This window comes from Nannospalax galili, unplaced genomic scaffold, assembly GCF_000622305.1.
Source record: "Nannospalax galili isolate Female #2095 unplaced genomic scaffold, S.galili_v1.0 scaffold291, whole genome shotgun sequence".
Taxonomy (NCBI): domain Eukaryota; kingdom Metazoa; phylum Chordata; class Mammalia; order Rodentia; family Spalacidae; genus Nannospalax; species Nannospalax galili.
Genome location: NW_008330588.1, coordinates 57,350 through 66,748, shown reverse-complemented (window position 1 = coordinate 66,748; position 9,399 = coordinate 57,350). Strand labels below are relative to the sequence as shown.

Here is a 9,399-nt window from a genome sequence, read left to right as displayed (position 1 = left end):
TTTTATGTGTATGCATGTATTAAACATTTTATTTCTAAATGTTAGAATATCAAGACTGTTACAATATTAGAATGTAGCTCACTGGCAGAGTGCTTGTCTAGCATACATGAGGCCCTGGGTTTGATCCTCATCACTAGTAAACAAATATTAGAATATAAAAAAGTTCTATAAATCAGTAGCCAGGAACAGGTAAATAAATCAGTAACAGGTAAATAAATACAGGAAGTGGGTTTCTTCTGGGTGTCACTGTTTTCTTCTTCACTACCTTGAAGCACACATTGTTCCTCTTCCGACCTCTTTGACCTAGAAGTCAAAGGTACCATCATCATCAAATAGAGAGTTGGTTCCAAAAGGAGCATTTCCAAATTCTCTGGCTATGTATCTCAAAAAGAGAACGGCCACCAAAACCCTGACTCCTCAGCACTAAGAGTTTTCCTAGGGATGCCTGAAAGTCCACCAGCCCTCGGGATCCTGCTGTAATTTTCTTATCCCAAGAGGCATCAGTGAGCATCAAAGACCCTCCCTTGTTCCCTTTTCTCCTCACAGTCTGGGAGCTGCCATTGGGTGTGTCAGGGAACAGGAAGTCATCTAACTGCAGGAGCATGTTCACCAAGTGGTTGGGTATACTAATTGTAAACACTGTGGATATGTTACAGAGAAGAAAGCAAGCAAGGTTAGAAGTGATCCTGAGCTGACAGAGCAGCGAGCTGGTTTTGTGTGTCCCGTGGCACAGATTAGGCTTTAATTAGCCCATTTCAGTGCTTATGACTATGTGGCTTCTTACCCTAAAGACTTTGGAGGGTATCCCGCCGGGTGTAGGAACTGGGGTTTGGGGGGTAGAGGAGGTCTTCTGGGCTTCTGTGGAGCAGCCAGAGGGTTCTGCAACCCCTCGCCACTCCTTCCTCTCTGGGATAACCTCTTGTAGTCTTCCCTGGCTTGTTTAGCTAAGGAGCGTCTCTTCTCATCAGCCGCTTTTGATTTTCTCACTAGGAAGACAACAGTGTTTGATAGAGTTTGTCAGGCTCAGCATATATCACATTCAGAACTCAGACACAGGAGCCCAGCCCTGCACAGTGATGCACAGAGCAGGCTCCCGGCAAAATTGGTCATCTGCTCCTATTAACATGCTCAGTACCAATGGTACACACCTTAAAGTTCACCAAACTACCTCTCTGCATTTAGCAGCTAGGGGGCGCTCTAAGAAAGAGACCCACCAAAACCTTGGACGAGGCAAAGCAAAGGAGGAGGAAGGGATGACAGAAGTGGAATGTACAGGACAAGACTAAGCCCTGAGGCCCAGCCTTACAGCAGATTCCAATAGGTGGAAACACGAGTATGAGAGGCCAGTGCCCCATCACTGGCACGCTCATGTTCAGGATGCAATGTGCCCCAAGCCGTTAGCAGCAACCAGGAAGACAGGAGCACTCAGGGGCATGTGAGCAGGCTGAAGCAGTGAGGCTTGTCAAGGGCAGAGCCCACTATGGGCCTAACTGAATGTGAATTTGCCAGACAGAATATAAAGGGATGTTTACCCATAAACATGTTCTGGAGAATTGCAGAACACTTTAGTACATATACAAGCAAATCCTGGGATGCCTTTTAATATGACTTAGTAAAATAGAGGTAGGTTTGTTATGTTTTAGACATACAATAAGTAATAAGGACTAATTTTGGCTGCAAGAATAATTTTATTAAGGTTTTCTTTTTAATATTTAAGAATTATTGGTCAAATCCTGCCGTGTCTGATTTTGAAGAGATACCAAAATATTCTGTTATATTAGGGGTCAATACACAGCACAAGAAGACCACAGATTGGATCTTGCAAATATTTTTGTTTCACAAAACATCATTTTAATAGTGTGTGTTGTAATGAGTCTGCAGATCAGTGCAGGATTTCCACATCTGCAGATATGGCTAATCCTGTTCTCTTGATCCACCTACCTCAGGGGTGATCTGGAAGTTGAGTTTTCTTTGTTAGTGTCAGCTGGAAACCCTAATCCTTTCTCAGGTCTGTCCTGCCCATCTCTGCCCAACTCGTTCTTCCTCTGTGGGGTTTAGCTCTGGCACTGAATCTCAAGAGAGTGTCAAGGTTGGGTCAGAGACAGGAGACTGACACAAATACACCCAGCGCATCATTAATGTGTTCTGCTTACAAAGTCATGGATATTTATTTATGTAGGGAAATAAACATAGATATTTCACAGTGTGCCCTGTAAGAACAACTGTTGTATGTCAGTTAAAATGAGAAAACTGGGACTGGAGAGATTGGTCAGTGGTTAGAGCGCTAGTTGCACTGGCAGAGAACACAGGTTCAGTTCCCAGCACCCACATATCAACTAACAACCATCCATGAGTCCAGTTCCAGGGGCTCTTACACCTTTTTCTGACCTCTGCAGGCATTGCATGGCATGGGTGCACTTAGGTACATGCAGGTAAAATCACACATACGAAATGAAAATAAACAAAAAAATAAGAAAAGTTTAAGAATACATGCCAGTTTCTTGGCTAAAAGTCAAAATGTCCTTGGGCCTGTTAGCAACATACTGTGGTCCAAAGGAGCTTGTATGTAATCCTTAAAAGATTTTAGGGTTACCTCTTCAGAGGGGGGAATGTTGGCGGGAAGGGAGTGGGCATGAATTTGATCAAAACACCTCATATGCGTGTACGAAATTCTCAGTAAAGTTTTCATAAAAGTTAAAAAGAATGCATGCACTTTTGAAAATTGAGGGAGACACCAAAATACAGTAACAAGAAGTAAAATTCAAGTAAGTAATTTGAAATCCCGTCACTCTAAGAGAACCAACATTCACATGTTAATAACCTTCCGGCTCTTTTCCTTCAAAATTTAGACTTTTAAAAACACAATATTTTCTGGGACTGGAGAGATGGAATGGTGATTAAGAGCACTGGCTGTTGTTGTAGAAGACCCAGGTTCAAATCCCAGTACTCACACAGCGGCTAACAACTGTCCATAACTCCAGTTCCAGGGGCTCTGACAGCCTCTTCTGACCTCCACAGGCACTGCATGACGCAGGTGCACTTACACACATGTAGGCATAGCACTCATACAAACAAAATAAAAATAAATAAATAAATAAATAAATAAATAAATAAATACATAAATAAATAATAATAATATGGTATTCATACTATTTGTAATTTGTTTCTCCAAGCAAAAGCAAACATGTTTTAAGGTCAATGAAAACTCTTCCATAGGGTGTTTCTTCAAAGCTAGAAGACATTCCACCCTATAGATACATCCTAATTTAATGGTACAAAGATGAATGGGAAGCTATTTTGCTATTCAGAAGGAGCTGAGGCGTCTGGGTAACAACTTAGTGATAACATTTGACTGACAACTCAGCGTGAAGATGTTTCTTGAGGACACATTTTCAGACCTCCTAGATGGGTCATGTTTTTAAGCAGAGGGTACAGCTGAGAGACTGAAAGGTTCTATTGAGGCCCAGGGTACTCACAAGATGCCTGCCATTCAGAATCTTCTTTCCAGCTCGTGTATATCTGCTTGGTTTTGTCATCATCGATTGGTTTTATTTCTTCATCTTGTTTTTTCTTTGTGGGTTCTTTCTGTTTAAAACCAAAAATGGACGAATGGTGAAGGACTGTGACAGTTTTCCACAAGGAGGTCCCTGGCTTCTGTTTAATGCTCTCTGGGCCACTAGGGAGGCACTTGGCTTCAGCAATGCCTGATTCAGGAATGGCTGTTGCCTCACTGTGGAACTCCAGGGTCTGTTCCCGAACCTCTCAAGCCTATTTCTCCATATGTAAAATGAGGAAGAATGTTACTTAGCACTACAGTGAGGATTACTTTTTAAAACAGTGCCTAGCACATTGCATAACACAGTAAGACCTTACCATACAGTCCTTTTCCTTAAACCTAGCACTTAGTGTTCCAAATATACTTCCCTGAAATAAACAGGCAAGTGTTAATCACTGCTCTGGTAGCAACAGGCTCCTGAGAGGAATCTCAGCTGGGGAGCCACATGTCTTCCAAACATGTATTCAAACATGAAGATTGACATAATTTTAGGCGATTTTTTTGCTTTAAAAACACACAACAATTACTTTTGAGAAGGGAAAATAAAAAATAAGTATAAATATCCCTTTTAAAAGAGAATTCTTTTTTTAAAATTATGGTTAAATACACATTGAATAAAATTTACTATCCTCATTATTTTTCAGTTCCCCACTCTGTGGCATTAAGTGCAATCAAGGAGATTCATTTTAAATAAAGAGAAATGAATGAACCAAATCACTCAGGCCTAAAATGTACTGTTTATCTGGATGCAGGCTTCTGAATGCTCAGACAGAAAAACCTGACTATAAAATGGTAAAATAACAAAAGCCTCAGTTAGTTAAATAATGAAGCAGGCAGAGAGGGAGTTCTTCCTCCATCACTAGTGATGGGTTTGTTTCTTTTGTGACTCCCATATGATGACCAAGACTCCAGTGAGGCCTTGTGGCACAGGCCTTTAGTTCTAGCTACTTGGGAGGCTAAAGCAGGAAGATAAAATTTCCTTCCCTGCCTGGACTACAGAGTAAGTTCAAGGCCAACATAAGCTATTTAGTAGGACTCTGAGGTAGAGGGCTTGCCTAGCACGCACAAGGATCAATCTATACTCAATCCTCTGTACCATAAAGCAAAAGATTTCTCAGCTGTAAATATGATTCAGTGGGTAAAGTGCTTGTTGTGCTATAGATATGATTCAGTGGGTAAAGGACCTGAATTTGGATCCTTAGCACTCATGTAAAACCTGGGCCTGATGGTGTGTACACAAGTAACCCCAGGTGGGTAGAGACAGGTCTATCCTAAGGGTTTGCTGCCCAGTCAGTCTATCCAAAACACTGAACTTCAAGTTAAATGGGAGACCCTGTCTCAAAAAAGTGAGCCATGGAAGATATGCACCCAATATCAACCTCTGCCTTCCCCCACATGCATATGTATATACACCACACACACATGTAAACACACACACACACACAGGCAAAGATTTCCTCCCCATGAAATTATTTCACTATAACAAAAATACAGACCCTAATGTGAGGTTACTTTGGTGACTGGAGGAAATCATGTCACTGTTAATGTGGTAATACTTCATAAACTGTGTTTATGATTCAGATACAAATTTTCTGTGAATTTTCTATATTTTTCTTAGGTTGTTTTCCTGCCTATAAAAGTTCTTTTTGTTTGCCAATACAGTATGAATTCCAAAGGACAACTTTTGGTGTTTGAAATGACTCCTAAAATTTGACATCCCTTTCTGAAACCGTTTACAAGCCTAAAGCACATAAAAATGCTGCTAGTAATTTCTAAGCTTGAACAGAAAGAGAAATCTTAAAAGTGGAACTTAGGTTGAAGAGATGGTTCAATGGTTAACATGCTTTCATTGATGTATGAGAAGAGACTCTTCAGCAGATCTGCCTGCAAGTTGAACAAGGAGCACCAGGCTTAGAGCTTTCATACATGGTCACCTGGGCTGGGGTGGGTGTTTTGGTGATGCAGTTATCTTTCAGTTACCCATGCTCCTGTAAGTAACCCCTCACCCATGTTCCTATAAGTAACCTGAATAACCGCACTTGTTCAGCAGTCTAGATTTTGGGTAACAATTTCTTTGGGCCGTCATCTGTGCCCTACCAGGTAAATAGTTTGTTTACATATCCTCAAGAAAGATCATACAGAATGAACAGAGCTCCACTGTTTTTCCTTTTTCTGTGTGTGTCTGTGTGTGTGTGTGTGTGTGTGTGTGTGTGTGTGTGTGTGTGGTGAGTGCATGTGCACATGTGGAGACCTAAGGTTGATGTTGTGAATCATCCTCCATCAGTCTTCCAACTTATTCAGGCAGGGTCTCTCAATCAAACTCCAAGCCTATTGATAGGGTTTTCTCTAGGGATCCCCTGCTTCCATTTTCCAGACTGGAATTGCAGATGGGCCACCATGCTCACCCAGCATTTGCTGGGCTCTGAGGATCCAAATTCTGGTTCTTGCCCTTGCCAGGAAATTGCTTTAACCACTGAGCCATTCCTTCAGCCTAAGTTTCACTTTTAAGATTTTCTTTTTCTGTTCAAGCTTGGAAAACTGCTAGCAGTACTTTTATGTACAATATACAAGCATATGCAGTCATTTATTGTCCTCTCCCCTCCCCTCCTCTTCTCTCCATATGAGGAACTGTTTACGCATGTATGTGGAACTGTTTACGCATGTCAAGACCAGAGGTCAAAATGAGGTATCTCAATTGCTTCTCTGCTTTATTTTTTGAGACAAAGCCGCTCACTGAACCTGGGGCTCACTAATTTGCTAGACTGGCTGCCAGAAAGCTATCTATACCTGCTCCTCTCTCTACCTCCCCAGTGCTGAGCTTATAGGCACACACCACTGCACCCACCTTTTTATATGGGGACCCAAACTCAGGTCCTCATGCACAGTAAGAAGTTACTGACTGGGCCATCTTCCTAGGCCCAGTATTTATTACTTATTTATTTATTTTTGAATTTTTGTGTATTTCATACAGAAAACCATCTTTATAACCCCTTCCCCTTTGGCACTCTCCCATAGCCCACTCCCCTACTGGAGTTCATACATTCTGTCATTTGTGTTTAAGGCCTATCACGTCAAGTCAGTGTCCCCAGATGTCCCTCAGTGCAAGTTCATCCACTGGAATTTAGTCCACCTATCTAGAGTCCCTCCCTTTAAGAAAATCAGCTCTTCCCCACCCAGCAGTAATCAGCTGCCAATAATTCAACTAAGATTGAGGCCTGATGTTCATTTACACAGCTCTGTGCTTTTTGTCAGCTTGAGTTTGCATGGGTCTTGTGCGTGCTGACATCATTGCTGTAGGTTTGTATGAGAAGGGTCCAAGGTACCCGTAGGACTGTTTCTGTATGTTCCTGCACCTCCGCCCAGGCTCTTACAATCTTCCCACCCCCTCTTCCACAATGGTTCCTGAGCCCTGGGTGGGTGGATTTTAATATAGGAGTCCTGTCCGAGGACCCACACTCTGCAGACTCTTATTCTCTGCGTTTTGGCCATTTGTGACCTTTTGCATTCCTGTTTCTCTAAGGGAACTTCATTGATGAGAGTTGAAAGATGTGTTAGTGTTCTCTTCATCCCTTGTTCTATGTTCCGTGAGCCTTAGGTATAGAGGTTGTGTCCTAGATGTGCCACTTAGACTTGGGCAATTCACAATCTTTGTGTGTGACCAGTTCCACAACTCTGTAATTCTCTCTGTCTCTTGAAAAAGAAGCCTCTTTGATGGTGGTAACTGGGATACTCGTCTATAAATTTAAGGATCCATGTTTTGCACATAGTAAGTAATTACATTTGTCTAGGGATGTGACAGCCTTGGAGTTTTCTCTAAGATCTATGACCTCTCCAGCTATGTGTATTTTCCTAGGTTTATAGTACCACACGTGAGTTTCCTCCCATTGAGTGGATTTTAAAGACATTGATGCAGATTCTAGACCTTGAAGCTGGGGTTGGCCTGCTCTGCCGGTCATTGATGTTGTTATTAGAGCTTAAAGCTGGGGTTGGCCCATCGATTGATGTTCTCCCTTACCAGCTTGTGTAGTGCTCTCCAAAGCTATGAGAGCTAGCCTGCAGGGGAGGTGGCTTCCAGGTCAGTTCCAGCTCCATTGCTCTAAATCCTGTGTCCAAAGTATGTCCTGTCTTCAGCAATAGGGTCTTACCATCACGTTCTGGGAGGCAATCAAGGGCTGTGGCAATAGCCTGTGTAATTTTGGGAGTCTCTTGGACTACCTTGGCCAACAACTCGAAGGAAGGGTTCTCATCTCTGGCACTGTTTCTTGTCATGTAGTCTTCAGTTACACTCATGAACTCATGTAGGGACAGTGCGGGTGTAATTTTTCAGTAAGTTTTTGGACTAATACAATTCCCTCTTGTTTTTTATACTAGCTAGGCACTATTTAGCTCTCCTCTTTCTCTCCCTGTCTTATCCTCCCTCCCCACCCTCCCTATTTAAACTGCCCCCATTTTCTTCATTTCTCCCTTGATACTTTCTGTATGCTATGGTCCCACCTGTATTTTTAGGTGACTTCAAAACAGAGTTGACAACATCATAGACTCTGATGCTCAGGATAACAAGAAGTTTAAAATGTACTTTATGGGGCTGGACAGGTGGCTCAGCAGTTAAGAGCACCAGTTGCTCTTACAGAAGACCCCAGTTTGTATTCCCAGCACCGCAGCTAAGAATCATCCATAACTCCAGTTCCAGGGGATCAGACACTCTCTTCTGACCTCTGCAAGCACTGCACAACACAGGTATGCTTATATGCATGCAGGCTACATACTCATACATGTAAAATAAAAATAAATAAAATATTTTATTTTTATTCATGTGTATGCTTGTGTGTCTACATGTAGGAGCACATGCATGCAGGTGCCAACAGGGGCAAAAGAGAGCACTGGATTCATTGGATCTGGAGTTTTGGTTGTGAGCTACCTGTTGTGGGTATGGACACTGAAAACCAAACTCTAGTCCTCTGTAAGAGCAGAGGGCATTCTTATCCTCCGAGCCTTTCTCTAGCAACCGCCCCCCTTTTTTTAGCGAGAAGTTTAAAAGGCACATAGGTAGTATATGGTTGATTGGCAATACTCAGATATCTAAGAGTGCTATATTTAGTAAACCTGATCCTTTCTTATCATTATAATTACATGGGCACAGTGGGGAAGGAGATAAAATGAATGAGTTTTGCAAGGTAATAACAGACGAGAGCTGGCCATGACCTCTCTGTTTATTCAGTGTCCTGGTTTGTTTCTTCGTTGCTGGGACAAAACACTCTGACCAATACCAACTTGGGGAGGAAAGGGTTTATTTATCTTATATCTCCCGGGTCACAGTTCATCAGGGAACCCAAGGTAGGAAGTCAGGGCAGGAACCTGGAGGCAGGAGCTGGAGCACAGGCCATGGAGGAATGCTCCTTACTGGCTTGCTCCTCTGGCCCCTGCTCAGCCTGCTTTCTTATGAAACACAGGCCCACCTGCCCAAGAGTGGCACCACCCACAGTGGGTTGGGCCCTCCCACATCACTCATCAAGAAGATGCCCCTCAGACATGGCCACAGGCAAGTCCAATAGAGGAAATTCCACAATTGAGGCTCCCTCTACACAGGTATGTCAAGTTATAACTAAAGCTATCCAGCACAGCCTCCTTCCTTCTTCCAAGAAAGGATGCTTAAATTTGGAGGAAATAGCTTCCTGCCTTTCCCCAAACCTAGAGGGAATAGCAAGTATGGGAAGGCACAGATGAGATCTGGTTACATGGGACAGGACATAGGTGGTGATTTTAACAAGCTTATAGGGGCTGGCAGGGACCAACCTAAGAGTCCTATATGGCAAAAGACACCCAGTGGCCCTGGAATAATGAGG

General features: G+C 42.7%; 1 protein-coding gene across 5 annotated transcripts in view; it reads right to left on the bottom strand.

Moving 5' to 3' along the window:
- The window catches only part of Sh2d4a (SH2 domain containing 4A), a 69,620-nt gene that overhangs the window by 17,622 nt on the left and 42,599 nt on the right, over window positions 1-9,399 (bottom strand). For 4 of the 5 annotated variants that reach the window (XM_017802573.2, XM_029554614.1, XM_029554613.1 and 1 more), the window contains 2 exons: window positions 3,477-3,585; window positions 785-986 (listed from right to left, as the gene is read on the bottom strand). In XM_017802573.2, the coding sequence (XP_017658062.1) occupies window positions 785-986; window positions 3,477-3,585 (311 nt within the window). Of the gene's footprint in view, window positions 1-27; window positions 304-784; window positions 987-3,476; window positions 3,586-9,399 lie in introns of those variants that run through there. The other variant, XM_029554616.1, reaches the window with a different exon arrangement.